This window comes from Entelurus aequoreus, linkage group LG12, assembly GCF_033978785.1.
Source record: "Entelurus aequoreus isolate RoL-2023_Sb linkage group LG12, RoL_Eaeq_v1.1, whole genome shotgun sequence".
Lineage (NCBI taxonomy): Eukaryota > Metazoa > Chordata > Actinopteri > Syngnathiformes > Syngnathidae > Entelurus > Entelurus aequoreus.
Genome location: NC_084742.1, coordinates 65,229 through 82,494, shown reverse-complemented (window position 1 = coordinate 82,494; position 17,266 = coordinate 65,229). Strand labels below are relative to the sequence as shown.

The 17,266-nt window shown below is 39.0% G+C and overlaps 1 protein-coding gene across 1 annotated transcript; it reads right to left on the bottom strand.

Moving 5' to 3' along the window:
* Positions 1–2,458: 2,458 nt before the first annotated feature.
* LOC133661322 (aldo-keto reductase family 1 member B1-like) lies at positions 2,459–14,062 on the bottom strand. The gene is made up of 10 exons (XM_062064447.1): positions 13,851–14,062; positions 9,897–10,064; positions 7,124–7,240; positions 6,969–7,046; positions 5,595–5,717; positions 3,565–3,671; positions 3,396–3,477; positions 3,238–3,321; positions 3,092–3,174; positions 2,459–3,022 (listed from the first exon to the last, which is right to left on the bottom strand). Exons 1-10 carry the CDS (start codon positions 13,914–13,916, stop codon positions 2,980–2,982), a joined length of 951 nt encoding a protein of 316 aa, XP_061920431.1. The 5' UTR covers positions 13,917–14,062; the 3' UTR covers positions 2,459–2,979.
* Positions 14,063–17,266: the final 3,204 nt, after the last annotated feature.

The window sequence follows — 17,266 nt, the reverse complement described above, 5'->3', positions numbered from 1 at the left end:
ATGGTACAATACAATCGGCAAGATAGGCTGGAGCTAAACCGTGTAATATTTTATACGTAAGTAGTAAAACCTTAAAGTCGCATCTTAAGTGCACAGGAAGCCAGTGCAAGTGAGCCAGTATAGGTATATATGTATATAAAGGTATATACAGTATAGGCGTAATATGATCAAACTTTCTTGTTTTTGTCAAAAGCCTTGCAGCCGCATTTTGTACCAACTGTAATCTTTTAATGCTAGACATAGGGAGACCCGAAAATAATACGTTACAGTAATCGAGACGAGACGTAACGAACGCATGAATAATGATCTCAGCGTCGCTAGTGGACAAGATGGAACGAATTTTAGCGATATTACGGAGATGAAAGAAGGCCGTTTTAGTAACACTCTTAATGTGTGACTCAAACGAGAGAGTTGTTTTAGTAACACTCTTAATGTGTGACTCAAACGAGAGAGTTGTTTTAGTAACACTCTTAATGTGTGACTGAAAGGAGAGAGTTGTTTTAGTAACACTCTTAATGTGTGACTCAAACGAGAGAGTTGTTTTAGTAACACTCTTAATGTGTGACTCAAACGAGAGAGTTGTTTTAGTAACACTCTTAATGTGTGACTCAAACGAGAGAGTTGTTTTAGTAACACTCTTAATGTGTGACTCAAACGAGAGAGTTGTTTTAGTAACACTCTTAATGTGTGACTCAAACGAGAGAGTTGTTTTAGTAACACTCTTAATGTGTGACTCAAACGAGAGAGTTGTTTTAGTAACACTCTTAATGTGTGACTCAAACGAGAGAGTTGTTTTAGTAACACTCTTAATGTGTGACTCAAACGAGAGAGTTGTTTTAGTAACACTCTTAATGTGTGACTCAAACGAGAGAGTTGTTTTAGTAACACTCTTAATGTGTGACTCAAACGAGAGAGTTGTTTTAGTAACACTCTTAATGTGTGACTCAAACGAGAGAGTTGGGTGGAAGATAATACCCAGATTCTTTACCGAGTCTCCTTGTTTAATTGTTTGGTTGTCAAATGTTAAGGTGGTATTATTAAATAGATGTTGGTGTCTAGCAGGACCGATAATCAGCATTTCCGTTTTCTTAGCGTTGAGTTGCAAAAAGTTAGCGGACATCCATTGTTTAATGTCATTAAGACACGCCTCCAGCTGACTACAATCCGGCGTGTTGGTCAGCTTTAGGGGCATGTAGAGTTGAATAAACCTTGTTAAATCTTTCAGAAGTAACTTGCCTCAGACTGTTCTATAAAAGAACGAGGCTGGAGTCTAACACGAGGTACCACTGTGTACTACCATTGATTGACCACCGATCACTATCGGACGGTTTTCATGAAAAAGGATGATTGCCATTGCCCATAAATATCTTTTAATGCCGATCACGAAAGCCAATCTCCCTGTTGACTATACTGTACTATAATTGTGTATCTTCATATACAATGTGGAGACACTCCCCGAAGTTCAATCACTCATGAAAAATTATAACAGTCATAACTTCCTTCCATACGCTCCGATCTTCTCCAATTTCTTGATGTTGGCTCACACTAATGAGTGGGATGCAACTGCATCGCTGCAGTGTTGCCAATATCGCCACCGTGTGGCGGAAAGTTGTAACAGTCATAACTTCCTTCGACAAGCTCCAATCTTCCTGACATTTTTGATGGTGTGTTGGGTGGAAGTTACATTTCCAGTATATTGGAAGAACAAGTTGTCTCTATATTGAAGCTATTATCACATACATCTGATTCATGACACCAAAAGACTTAAAGGTTGCGAGTAAATAGATATGATCAAAATGGTATCAATCTCACAGAGATTGCCGAGCTATTTTGAGCAAGCCAGTTGCATGATCCGTGATGTAGAGAGAGGAACCACAGATCCCTTCCCCATCAACAACAATGCAAATCATGCAGATTTTGAGATTTGAGAGAATGCCAAGAGTGTACAAAGCAGTAATCAGAGCAAAGGGTGGCTATTTTACCTCTTTTTGTTAAGTACATAACTCCACGTGTTCATTCATAGTTTTCATGCCTTCATTGACCATCTACAATGTAGATATAGAATAGTCATGAAAATAAAGAAAAAGCATTGAATGAGGAGAAGGTGTGTCCAAACTTTTACCCAGTACTGTATATACACACACACACACACACACACACACACGTGTATATATACACATGCACACACTATATAATATATATATATATATATATATATATATATATATATATATATATATATATATATATATATATATATACACATATATATATACACATATTATATATACAGTATATACACACACATTATATATATATACACACATATATATTATATACATACACACAAATACATATATACACAGAAATATATATAGACATATACACACACACACATATTATACATAAACACACACACACACACACACAAACAAATACAAAGTGAGACAAAACCGTGTAGCTGCTTAATCTACTTTTATTGTAACACAAACAAAAAGCCTTATCACAACCTACACATTTTTAAATCAGCTTTTTGATTTATTTGTAGCTATTAATTGTTGTTGGCACAAGTGGTCTTTAAAACCAGTAACAGCGGCCCTTTGGCACATGAGAAGTGACAAGGAAGACGAAAGAAAGAAGTACAAATATATGTAGTCACAAGCAGCACACATGACTCAGCAAGGAGTGAAGTCACAAGTGCCACATATGACTCGTGCAAATAATGGGAAGTGCTGGCGTCCTATGGGAAATCATACAATTATTCTTTACATGGCCAATATGAAGTTGATATGATTACTGAAAATGGATGAATACCGTAATAGGAATGAGGATTGATTTTTAGGGTTCAATTGGTTGACAGAAAGCAGTTTTTCCCAGGCCAAATGTAACGCGTGAAGGCCACATGGAACAGTAACAGTGCTATAATAAAGCTACTCATCTTGGGACACGATGTTAGCAAACCTCCGCACACGCTCCGTGTCAGAATTCAGCGTGGAAAGGGTAGTCCTTGTGCTTCTTGTTCCTGAAGTCAAGTAAAACATATTGAACAAAACTCTATTCAAAAAACAATCATTTTCAAACACAAACTCACATTAGAAAGGGGCAGACTCTCCAGTTGCGATTGAAGCCCAATATGCTTTTCATGTCCTCGTCGCTCAGTTGGAAGTCAAACACCTGCAAATTACTTTTTTTTTCAACACAAAGTGTGAGAGAAACATACTTGTTTTTTGTCCTTACCTGAAAATTCTCCTGAATACGGTGAGGGGTGATTGATTTGGGAATCACCACAACATTACGCTGGATGTGGAAACGGATCAGGACCTGGCAAAGAAAGAAGAAACAACCCATTAGAACACTTGTTTTTCAAATAAAAAACAATGATATTGGCAGCGTACCTGAGCAGTTGTCTTCTTGTGCTTTGCAGCGATTGCTTTGATGTCAGGATGCTCCAGAAGGGATGGGTCGTCTGGCTTCGCCCTGGAACGGATAGCATCACACACTGCAGAGTGCCAAGATGGCGATATTGTGATGTGGCGTTGGCGAGAAGCACAAGGCAAAACTTACCAAGGTCTATCGGGAGAGCCCAGGGGACTGTAGGCAGTCACAGAGATGCCCTTAGAGTTGCAGTAGCTGATCAGCTTCTCTTGGGTCAGGAAGGGATGGCACTCCACCTTCAGGTGCACATGTTCACGTGAAACTGCCATTTCCACGTTTTGCTTTGCAATTATCTTTTTATAAATCATAGGGTAAAGTTGTCTATTAGGGCTGCAACAACTAATCCATTAAAATCGAATATAAAAATAGTTGGCGATTAATTTAGTCATCGATTCGTTGGATCTATGCTATGCGCATGCGCAGAGGCTTTTTATTTATTTTAAATAAACGTTTATTTATAAACTGCAACATTTACAAACAGTTGAGAAACAATAATCAAAATAAGTATGGTGCCAGTATGCTGTTTCTTTTCCAATAAAATACTGGATAGGATAGAAATGTAGTTTGTCTCTTGTATCCGATTATTAATCAAAGTAATAATCGACAGATTAATCGATTATCAAATTAATCGTTAGTTGCAGCCCTAATATATATATATATATATATATATATATATATATATACACATATATATATGCATAATCTCCTCATGATGGTATTACACAATTCTCTATGCATTTGATTTACAAATTGATGGAGAACGTACTTGGTTTTGAAATCATGAGTCGGGGGAACAAGCATTTTATTGGACCAAATTTTTTTGGAATTCATGTTAATATAGGGATGTCCAAACTTTGTCACCCAAAAAGGTATGCAGGAGCCATTTTGATAGATTATTTTGTCAAAAGAAATGCTAAAAACAGACATTACCTATATTTTTAAAGACAAAACTTACTGTTAGTGTTGTTATAGGTGACAAAAATGTACTATTATTAATTATTACAGGGGTAAAAAAAAAAAAAAAAGTAAATAAAAAGCAAAATGACGTAATGAAAAAAAGCTGAAATGTTGATACTAATAATTAATAATAATAAATGTTATTACTTTCAAAAAAAGCTGACTAGCTTTTGTCTTTAAATATTTATGTTGTTTTTTTATTTATTTATTGTTTTACAAAAAAAACCACTGACTTATCAGTATGCGACCTTTGGTGAAAAAAGAACTGAGTTATTATCAACACATTTTTTCCTCATTAAATTACACATTTAAACATTTTTTTCACCCTTACTGCTGCTTTTTTCTCCAAAACTCCAGCTGTGGGCCGCACTTTGGACACCCCTGTGTTGACATAATGTTTTTTGCACGGGCAGATCATTCTCAAGCATATTTGATTTAATTATATATTTGATTTGATATATTTTTATTTCAAATATGCAAAAAAACAAGAGCAATACAGTGCTATAGCCTTAACAGCCATTATAACAAAATGAAAACAATGGAGGATAAAAAAATGAAAAAAATAAACAAAATGAGCAATGGACTTTTTTTTTTTTTTTTTTACACATTTGAAAAGGAGTGAGAAGAAGTTTACACTTATTTAATCCCACCCCTTTTCTTTAAACCATAAATTACTCTGAGCTAGAACTACCATGTACAAACTTAATGAAAAATCAAGCAAAATATCAAGCAATTGTATGCAGTAAGTGCATTTTTCTGTCAAAATTGAAAGAACAAATATGTTTCGTAAGAAAGATGAAGTGCTTTGGCGCACATTATTTCTCGGGTTTCGTGGGCCACATAAAATGATGTGGCAGGCCAGATCCAGCCCCTGGGCCTTGAGTTTGACACGTGTCATAGGGCAACAAATAACAGATCTGCAATGTGGCACTGGCATTATGTCATTATTTGCAATGATTTGTATAACAGCTGGAGGCTAGACAGAAATAAGGGCTTAAATCTAATACTTGGCAAGGCACTGACGGTAAACAAAAGGCTAAGCTAATTAGGCTAGCTTCAGGGTAAACAGCCACAGACGCTCGCATCGGAAAATCATTTACTTCCCTTCTTCGAGACATTAGGGTCTCTTTTCCCCTCAAAAACCAGAGGGTTAAGATGCCTCACGCTAGCTATGATGGAAAAAAAACAATGAATTGACGCACCTGGATGTTAGCGGGCTTGTATTTGAGGCCCGGCTTGTTGAGAAGGCTTTCGATCTGATCCCGGTTGAAATTGGAGATCCCGATAGCCTTAACCAATCCGGCATCCAGCAGCTCCTCCATCCCCTGACACAAACATAACAAAGGGTGTTCCACAGGGCTCTCTAATAGATCTCCCCGGCTTCATAATTAGCTAAGGGTGTAACGGTACATGTATTTGTATTGAACCGTGTCGGTACGGGGGGTTCGGTTCGGAACGCAGGTGCACCGAACGAGTTTCCACACTGTGACGTAACATTATCAGGTAATGAGAAGGGACCTTTATTTTGAAGGCGAGTTGCTCCCTCCTCTAGTTTCCGGTAGTCTCCGTGCGACAGTCAGACGCTCACTTGTTTACACACGAGACGGATTTATGAGTTTCAGCGCTCCAAGTTTGTTGTTTCTTCCCACAAAGTGCCTTGGAAATATTGTCTGTAAGTCCTGTGTCTGTTTTATGAGTAACATGAAGACGTTGTGTGCGCGTGTAAATGTAGAAATAGTACTGTGCGACGATAGCTTATTCTCCTGTTGCTACTTAGCATGTTGCTTCTTTGCTCGCTAGCTCACTCCTCTAAGGGAGGGTGCAATGTTTGAGTCTCTCCTCCTCAGTATATAATATATATTATCCTGTGTTGTTTGCAACTATTCCATATGTAAATCTTATTTATGTGTGGCTTTGAGTGTTAAATGGGCTATGCACGGCTATTTACATCACTTTATGAGCACTGTTTACATGCTATTGTGTGTGAAAACATGTTATGCAGCAAACATTTATAGAAATGTAGTTACTTAGTAGTGTTTGACATATATTTTGTGTCTCTTTATACAGTTTTACAAATAAATAAAGAAGAGAAATTAACAAAAACAAAAGGGACACAAGGAAAAGAGAAAACAAAGAAAGAAGTTAACTTTAACTTAAATGACCAATTAGACAAGAAGGAAGGAAAAGTGCATTGTCTGTGAAAACCACTAAAGCTTCTTAAAGATAAAAGGCCTGGACTCTTTCTTCCCTTTCCTTGGGATCTTCATGTTCACCATCTGTCAACTTGTTTACGTCACGGACACAGACACGTAGGACGGAATACACACGGACATATTAAGTAGCTACAGAGCTATTTTAAAGCAATGTTAAAAGGATAAAGCCATTGTTTACAAATGTTGGTAAACAAATAACCAGAAAATGTATATTTTGTTGTTTTCTTACTGTACCGAAAATGAACCGAACCGTGACCTCTAAACCGAGGTACGTACCGAACCGAAATTTGTGTGTACTGTTACACCCTTATAATTAGCCCATAAACATTCCAAGCTGCACCTTGTTTTATAGCGTTTACTTACCTCCCACGTCTCTAGGAAGTTGGAATGATCAGGAATTGTGTCACCGGCGCTGTCAGTAGGAAACAGGTCGCTGCCGGCCTGTGTCGTAACAGACTTGACGTTCACGCTACATTGTGTTATGATTATAAACACACATTTACACAGTCTCGGTGTACCTTTAATCCCATTGGCCAGTGCACCAGGTATAAGTCCAGATAGTCCAGTTTAAGGTCACTCAAGGTCTTCTCACAAGCTTCCCTCACCATGGACTTGGCATGGAAAGTACACCATAGCTGAGCAGCAAAGAATAGGATATGGTGAGTTAGGGTGCATGATGGGGGTGCAAAGATTCCACAACAAAAATCGATAATAGAAGTTGTCGCCAACATCATTTGTTTGACGATAATAGTCAGTGACATCATCGCTTGCGTTTTTCCGGACATGTACGATTCAGTGGGACTGGCGACAGGCAGCAACAGGAAGATAAAAATGGCTGTGGCCATTGGCAACAACACTGTGGATGAAAACATCGCAAGTATTGAAACATTTGACAGAAAACACGTCAGACACAAATAACTTGTTCAAATTGCAAAGCTGACATTGCTTTTCACGGTAGGGCTGCAACAACTAATCGATTGAAATCGATTATAAAAATAGTTGGCGATTAATTTAGTCATCGATTTGTTGGATCTATGCTATCCGCATGCGCAGAGGCAATTTTTTTAATTATAAAAAAATCTTTTATTTTTATTTTTAATAAGCCTTTATTTATAAACTGCAACATGTACAAACAGCTGTGAAACAATAATCAAAATAAGTATGGTGCCAGTATGCTGGTTTTTTCCAATAAAATACTGGGACGGATAGAAATGTAGTTTGTCTCTTTAATCCGATCATTAATCGAAGTAATAATCGACAGATTAATCGATGATCAAATTAATCGTTAGTTGCAGCCCTATTTCACGTCAGTACGTCTTTTATGCGGGAGCATTTGTTTTCTCCTCCGTGAAATAGTTAGCTTGTTAGCTAACTAAGAACAGCTATCTATACTTTACCTGTGTTATAAAACAGTGTGGCTAACTTATGCATTTTTTTTCCACAGACGCCATTATACAAACAGTTAAAAAAAACAAAAACAAGCAAAGACACTGAATAGGTGTTATGGTGTGTGCAATAGCGCCACCTTTTGGACAAGTTTGCTCACTGCAGGTGCTGCATTGGCCATCGGTTTAGACTGCGCTTTCAACCGGATTTGGAGTGCCGTTCAGTCTTCTTCCCATCCATTGCATTTTCACTCGTTTCTCACTTCTTTATTCATCACTACAAGCAACGTTTGTAAGTTTTACACTACAACTCAAACAATTCATACTCAACCGTTCCCTGTGTGATGTCTGTAAGAGTGTTTTCATTTATATTTGTACGTGCTATCGTTATGTAATGAAGCTAGCGTCTTTAGCATTAGCTAATATGCTAACATGTTTACGAGTGTTTTTGTTAGTATTATTAATTTACAATGGCGTTCTTTTTGTATCGTAAATTCACCAAAATGTCACCGTGGAGTTATTGAGTCTGTTTAGCTGATTAGAGAGCTAGCTTCCGCAGCTTGTGGGCCCATGACGATGACTTCTGTTTTGTTTGATCAGCCGTTTTACTGCCGTGTTACAGACACAATTTGGAAACAATAAAGTATGTAAATAAACATTTACAAAATCTTTCTGTGTAAATAACTAATTTCACAATGTATATATCTGCAGCTTATAGTCCAGGGTTATGCTAATATATGGAAAAATATATTTTTCTCTAAAAATGTTGTGGGTGCAGCTTGCATACCGGTGAGCTCTATGTTACAACTATAGTGTTGAAACGATACCAATATTTTGGTACCGGTACTACAATTATTTCTGTACTTTTCTAAATAAAGGGGACCACAAAAAAATTGCATTATTGGCTTTATTTTAACAAAAAATCTTAGGGTACATATATATGTTTATTATTGCAGTTAAGTCCTTAAATAAAATAGTGAACATACAAGACAACTTGTCTTTTAGTAGTAAGTACCGGTAAACAAACAAAGGCTCCTAAGTAGTCTACTGCCATATGCAGTAACATATTGTGTCATTTATCATTCTATTATTTGGTCAACAATATTAAGGACAAGTGGTAGAACATTTATTATTAATCTACTTGTTCATTTACTGTTAATATATGCAGACTTTCTCTTTTAACATATTCTGTGAAAAAGTAATAATCACTTATTCTTCTGTTGTTTGATAATTTAGATTAGTTTTGAATGACACCACAAATTTGGGTATCAATCCGATACCAAGTAGTTACAGGATCATACGTTGGTCATATTCAAAGTCCTCATGTGTCCAGGGACATATTTCCTGAGTTTATAAACGTAATATACGATTTTTTTAAACGAAAGAAGATGTTATGATGCCAAAAAAATATCGACGTAATCATAGTAGTATCGACTAGATACGCTACTGTACTTGATATCATTACAGTGGATGTTAGGTGTAGATCTACCCATGGCGTTTGTTTACATTTTGATGCCAGTGAGCTACGGTGTGTAGTGAAGCATGTTTAGCTATTCCTCGTCCTGCAGGGATGATACGAGACCGGTACGTTTCAGAGGTGATATAGTACTGAAAACGATTCATTAGTATTGCGGTACTATACTAATACCGGTATACCGTACAACCCTAGTCCGTGTATAAAGCTTCAATTAAAATTTGATGGCTCAAGTAGAGCCACTAAATAGGTGTACGTTTCACATTCCAACTAGTCCACTAATCGTTAAGATAGTGGACTAATAAAATAGTTGCAGCCCTTGTCCACAAGCATGGCAGCATATTGGTGCGGATCCACTCCAGTCCCGTAGGCGGCAGTGACAAGCACGATGGGTAAACACAGCAGAAATGGTAACAACAAAAAATGTCTCACCTTGCTAACAATGAAAAGTTCCTCACGCTTAACCACGCCGTCCTTGATCATGGCCGCTATCCCCTCGCCGACTTCAACCTCGTTCTGGTAAATGTACGCCCCATCGATGTGTCTGTAGCCTGCAGAGATGGCGGCTTTCACCGCCTCTGTGACTTTTCCAGGAGGAGACTAGTGGAGAATTTAAAAACAATTAATTGTATAAAGTTGATTAATTAATGTTGCCACAGTGAATACAATGTTACCTTAATGCCAGAAATTAAGACAACCACAAGAAAGCAGTCTGAAAAAGACTTGTTGTTTTATATTGTGGTCTGACAAGTTTATACAAAGAAACGGGGCGTTGCATGAACACATCAAGTAAAGCCACACCCAAACTTCAAATGAAAGCACTGCACAAAACAAACAATCAGAATAATGACTCGTCATTTCAGAGCCTGGAGTTTGTTTTGGTAGTACCTTAGCAATCAAAATCCAGTCCAGTGGAAAGTTATTTTTAATTTCAACACACAAGGGATTTAGCTCTTTGTGAAAGTAACTGCTGCTGTTTGATTTTTATTGTGCCGTATAGTTTTGCTGAGAGGGGGAAATCTAAAATGGTGATCTCGTTGTCAAAGCACGGGGATACGGCACCACTTTATAGAATGTACACAATAAAAAAACACAACCCAAATACAATCAAACTGGTTTAAATGTAGCTTAAAGATGTAAACAAAAAGTAGCAAGAAACACGTCAATAATGAATAAAGCAAAACATGTTCTAGACCAAAAATCACTTCATATTCTCTACTGCTCGCTAGTGTTACCATATCTGAGTTACTGTGCAGAAATATGGGGAAGTAAGTACAAAAGTACACTTCATTCATTAACCAAGTTACAAAAAAGATCAGTTAGAATAATAATAATGTTGGATACATACAAACACTTTATTCATTCAATCGAAAATACTGAAATTCCACCACATAGTGAATTTGCAAACAGCTAAAATGATACACAAAGCAAACTATAACCTGCTAGCCAAAAATGTACAACAATTATTCAGAACAAAAGAGGAGAAATATAATCTAATAGAAAATTGTAATTTAAAACATTTGTACGCACGTACAACACTTAATACCTTCAGTATATCAGTATGTGGAATTAAATGATGGAATGGATGAAGCAAAGCAATCAAACAATGTACTAATATGATCCACTTCAACAAACTCTTCAAACTTAAAGTGTTTACAAAGTACAAAGAAGAAGAACCATGACAAACATTCCGTGTCGTCTTCGATACGGAACGCGTCATCTTCGATACCGAACGCGTCGTCTTCGATACTAAAACCATTGTCTTCGATACTTAACGCATTGTCTAAAATACTAAAAACGTTGTCTTCGATACTGAACGCATTGTCTTGGATAAAACCATTATCTTCAATACTAAAACCATTGTCTTCGATACCGGACGCGTTGTCTTGGATAAAACCATTATCTTCAATACTAAAACCATTGTCTTCGATACCGGACGCGTTGTCTTGGATAAAACCATTATCTTCAATACTAAAACCATTGTCTTCGATACCGGATGCGTTGTCTTCGATACCGGACGCGTTGTCTTCGATACCGGACGCGTTGTCTTCGATACCGGACGCGTTGTCTTCGATACCGGACGCGTTTTCTTCGATACCGGACGCGTTGTCTTCGATACCGGACGCGTTGTCTTGGATAAAACCATTGTCTTGGATAAAACCATTGTCTTCGATACCGGATGCGTTGTCTTCGATAACGGACGCGTTGTCTTCGATAACGGACGCGTTGTCTTCGATACCGGACGCGTTGTCTTCGATACCGGACGCGTTGTCTTCGATACCGGACGCGTTGTCTTCGATACCGGACGCGTTGTCTTCGATACCGGACGCGTTGTCTTCGATACCGGACGCGTTGTCTTCGATACCGGACGCGTTGTCTTGGATAAAACCATTGTCTTGGATAAAACCATTGTCTTCGATACCGGATGCGTTGTCTTCGATAACGGACGCCTTGTCTTCGATACCGGACGCGTTGTCTTCGATACCGGACGCGTTGTCTTCGATACCGGACGCGTTGTCTTCGATACCGGACGCGTTGTCTTCGATACCGGACGCGTTGTCTTCGATACCGGACGCGTTGTCTTCGATACCGGACGCGTTGTCTTCGATACCGGACGCGTTGTCTTCGATACCGGACGCGTTGTCTTCGATACCGGACGCGTTGTCTTCGATACCGGACGCGTTGTCTTCGATACCGGACGCGTTGTCTTCGATACCGGACGCGTTGTCTTCGATACCGGACGCGTTGTCTTCGATACCGGACGCGTTGTCTTCGATACCGGACGCGTTGTCTTCGATACCGGACGCGTTGTCTTCAATACCGGACGCGTTGTCTTGGATAAAACCATTCTCTTCGATACCGGATGCGTTGTCTTCGATAACGGACGCGTTGTCTTTGATACCGGACGCGTTGTCTTCGATACCGGACGCGTTGTCTTCGATACCGGACGCGTTGTCTTCGATACCGGACGCGTTGTCTTCAATACCGGACGCGTTGTCTTGGATAAAACCATTCTCTTCGATACCGGATGCGTTGTCTTCGATAACGGACGCGTTGTCTTCGATACCGGACGCGTTGTCTTCGATACCGGACGCGTTGTCTTCGATACCGGACGCGTTGTCTTCGATAACGGACGCGTTGTCTTCGATACCGGACGCGTTGTCTTCGATACCGGACGCGTTGTCTTCGATACCGGACGCGTTGTCTTCGATACCGGACGCGTTGTCTTCGATACCGGACGCGTTGTCTTCGATACCGGACGCGTTGTCTTCGATACCGGACGCGTTGTCTTCGATACCGGAGGCGTTGTCTTCGATACCGGAGGCGTTGTCTTCGATACCGGAGGCGTTGTCTTCTATACCGAACGCATTGTCTTCGATACTTAAAGCATTGTCTTCGATACTGAAAGCATTGTCTTCGATACTTAAAGCATTGTCTTCGATACTTAAAGCATTGTCTTCGATACTTAAAGCATTGTCTTCGATACTTAAAGCATTGTCTTCGATACTTAAAGCATTGTCTTCGATACTTAAAGCATTGTCTTCGATACTGAAAGCATTGTCTTCGATACTTAAAGCATTGTCTCCGATACTTAAAGCATTGTCTCGGATACTTAAAGCATTGTCTTCGATACTTAAAGCATTGTCTTCGATACTTAAAGCATTGTCTTCGATACTTAAAGCATTGTCTCGGATACTTAAAGCATTGTCTTCGATACTTAAAGCATTGTCTTCGATACTTAAAGCATTGTCTTCGATACTTAAAGCATTGTCTTCGATACTTAAAGCATTGTCTTCGATACTTAAAGCATTGTCTTCGATACTTAAAGCATTGTCTTCGATACTTAAAGCATTGTCTCGGATACTTAAAGCATTGTCTCGGATACTTAAAGCATTGTCTTCGATACTGAAAACAAAAAACTAAAGTGATATAAACCCGTTTCAATAAAAAATATTGTGTAATAACGAGCCAGTTTTTGAACGTCTCCCATCAAAGAGCCGTAAATCCCATCTCTACAATAGATTATATATTGTTATTATGCGTCAATTTGAATTATTATGATACAATTTTTAACTCGTTGCAAAAACTGAAACTCCACAACGGCTACAGTGTTGGTCATTGCAAATAGAACCGGGAGTAGAGATGTCCATACACAGATACATGACGAGGGTCCATTTGTACATTTAAAGACCACACAATCAAATACTTGAAGGCAGGCAGAAGTAGCATTTTAGCAGGCATGACAGTGGATAGACGAAGCTAAACGTTGCATAGCATGGATTAGCTACGGTTAGTTAGCCACAGTCACCTACAACACGCACTATCAAACTAACATTGCTTTTATCCCTAACAAATGATGGATATTTGGGAGAAAAAAACACTCACTTTCCAGGTGCCCAGGCCAACAATGGGCATTTGTGCACCGTTACTCAACTTCACAGACGTCGCCATTGCTTCTTCTCCCAGAAAAGTGATCCTCACAGATTTGGGCACAGCATTAAATTGCTCATCGATTAGTCATGTCTGGCAGCACTGGCAGGTAGCCGGCGGCTTTTGAAATTTTACCCAAATAAAAAAGACGGGAAACCACCGCAAACGTCCTTGGAATGAGTTTAAATCACATAAATAAAACAAACTAGATGACGCTGTAAATTATCTCGACTGTTCAACTTGTTATAGATAAACATATATCGATAGCACATACGTGCTTCCACATACCACCGCTAGAGGGAGACATTACCCCAACTAATAAATGGCAATATGAGACTTGCTGTACTAAAATAAACACTATGTAAATTGATGTATCAAATCATTTAAAAATGTATGTATTTATGTGTATATGTAAGCAGGAATAAATATTTTACCTATTTTTTCCCTTTATTATATAATTTTCAATGTGGTTTTATTTTGTTATTGTTTGCTTGTTTATCTATCCTTTTTATTGGTCTTTTTCCATTTTATTATTTGTATGAAAACAATCACTATTGAAATATAAGCCAATATGCACAATTTTAACAAATAGCGGTGCCCAAAGTGTGGCCCAGGGGGCCATTTGCGCACCGTAGGTAATTTTTAAACGGCTTGCGGCACAATCATTACCATTCAAATATTAGTGTGCTAGTTTTTTGGGGTTTTTTTGCAAATTTTGCAGGTATGTACCGTAACGTGAAATATTTTGTTACTTAATGAATGATATCTGTTATAGTATTTTTAAGCTATTTTTTTAGGCCTACACTTAAGTAATATTTTGGTACTTGATGCCTGCTAACATCAGCATGGTAGCATTTTAAACCCATTTTTCAGGTACACGCCTCAGAGTAATATATGTTACAATTAGCATTTTAGCATGCTTACTTACATTTGCATGCCAGCTTTTATTTGTAAAAAATCAAATTTAGCAAGTATAGTGTCATATGGGACGGCGTGGTGAGGTTGGGAGAGTGGACGTGCCAGCAACCTGAGGGTTCCTGGTTCAATCCCCACCTTCTAACAACCTTTTCATGTCCTTGAGCAAGACGCTTCACACTTCACACTCCTCAGTGGAAAAAGTTTGGGCACCCCTGCAATAAAGTAATAACAAATAATGAATATTTGTAAATGTATTTCAATACATTTAAAAAATCCAATAAAAACAGTTTAAATATAATTTATTGTACATATTAAGATTGATACATGAAAATGTTTGCAATGTGGAAAACATGCTCTATTGTTAGTTTATTATTATGGTTTCATGCATGTACAACATGCATTTGATTATTAGATGTTATTCCACTTTATTATTTATATTACCATTTCTTTCTTTTCTCATAAAATGCTTTCTTTAAGTCAAATCAGATAAAACCTCACAGCTCTTTAACTGAAGACGATAAGAGCTGAGAAGATATATTCTTTAAACCACATACAAAGGGAGAAGTTCTAGGCGCTGGTGTGGTGTGGACCTCACAATGGCTCTTGCTGAAAGTTTTTTTTTGTTTTTTCTTCCCCACTCCTCTGATCTTCTCCCCTGCTGGACGTCCGCGTCTCAAGCCTTTACTTCGCCTCGTCTGATCTGACTTCAGACGGGCCTGCAAACTGCCAGAGTGGCTTCCGGAATCAAACACTGTCGCCATCAAAGAGCCGCAGGTGAACCAGACGGAGGCGAAGACGCGGCCACACGGACGCAACAGTTTTGATTCCAGTTTGTTGCAAGTGCAGGTCTCCATTAGAAGAAAGACCACCTGGCATTTCAACATGATGCCCACTCTCAAGCACATGACGAGCTGTGACATTAAATGGCCACAAGGGGTCGACAAACCCAAACAAAATGCATGAAAGCCTGTTACCTCTTTAGAGGACCCTTAGTTTCATATGGCTCTTATTCAAATGTGTCAATCTGTTATCTTTAGTTAGATTTCCATATCACAATTCTAGTCATTTTGTATTTTATTGGATTTCAAACGTAATTAATATATCATTAACTGTAGTGTAGATTCACTTCGTGGTACGAGTACATAACCTGAGGACCTTCCAGGCAGTGGCGATTCTAGCTTTTTGTGGCCCTCAACAAGATTTAGTTTTAAAGTTAAAGTTAAAGTACCACCGATAAGTCACACACACACTAGGTGTGGTGAAATTACCCTCTGCATTTGACCCATCCCCTTGTTCCACCCACTGGGAGGTGAGGGGAGCAGTGAGCAGCAGCGGTAGCCGCGCTCGGGAATCATTTTGGTGATTTAACCCCCAATTCCAACCTTTCAATCAATGTCAATCAATGTTTACTTATAAAGCCCTAAATCACAAGTGTCTCAAAGGGCTGCACAAGCCACGACGACATCCTCGGCTCAGATCCCACACCAGGGCAAGGAAAAAGTCAACCCAATGGGACAATGAGAAACCTTGGAGGGGACCGCAGATGCGGGACCCCCCCCCCCCCCCCCCCACACACACACACTGGGCGACCGGTGCAATGGACGTCGAGTGGATCTAACATAATAGTGTGAGTGTCCAGTCCATAGTGGATCTAACATAATAGTGAGAGTCCAGTCCATAGTGGATCCAACCCTTGATGCTGAGTGCCAAGCAGGGAGGGAAAGGGTCAAATTTTTATAGTCTAGTTCAGTGTTTTTCAACCACGGCACATTAGTGTACCGTGAGATATAGTCTGGTGTGCCGTGGGAGATGATGTCATTTCACCTAATTGGGTTAAAACAATTTTTGTCAAGCCAGTATTTATAACCCACAAATAATGTGCCGTTGTTGAGTGTCGGTGCTGTCTGGAGCTCGGCAGAGTAACCGTGTAATACTCTTCCATATCAGTAGGTGGCAGCAGGTAGCTAAATGCTTTGTAGATGTCGGGAACGCGTCGTGTCATGATCATAATATGCAGACGACAGCGGGAGGCAGGGTGCAGGTAAAAAGGTATCTAATGCTTAAACCTAAAATAAACAAAAGGCGAGTGCCGCTAAGAAAAGGCATTGAAGTGAAGTGAATTATATTTTGAAGCTTAGGGAAGGCTATGCAAAACGAAACTAAAACTGAACTGGCTACAAAGTAAACAAAAACAGAATGCTGGACAACAGCAAAGACTTACAGCGTGTGGAGCAGCAGACGGCGTCCACAAAGTACATCCGTACATGACATGACAATCAACACCAAAATAGGAGCGCAAGACAAGAATTAAAACACTACACACAGGAAAACACCAAAAAACTCCAAATAAGTCACGGCGTGATGTGACAGGTCGTAACAGTACACCTACTTTGAGACAAGAGCTACATTGATGCATGCTTGGTTATGGTTTGAATTTATATCCAACAATTGTG

Excerpts from the sequence above, each read along its gene's own strand:
- LOC133661322 (XM_062064447.1), bottom strand. The coding sequence starts at position 13,916 with ATGGCGACGTCTGTGAAGTTGAGTAACGGTGCACAAATGCCCATTGTT. Across the intron at positions 10,065-13,850 it reads TTGGCCTGGGCACCTGGAAA|TCTCCTCCTGGAAAAGTCAC; the intron begins GTGAGTGTTTTT and ends ATTCTCCACTAG. Across the intron at positions 3,478-3,564 it reads GGCTCTCCCGATAGACCTTG|GGCGAAGCCAGACGACCCAT; the intron begins GTAAGTTTTGCC and ends TATCCGTTCCAG.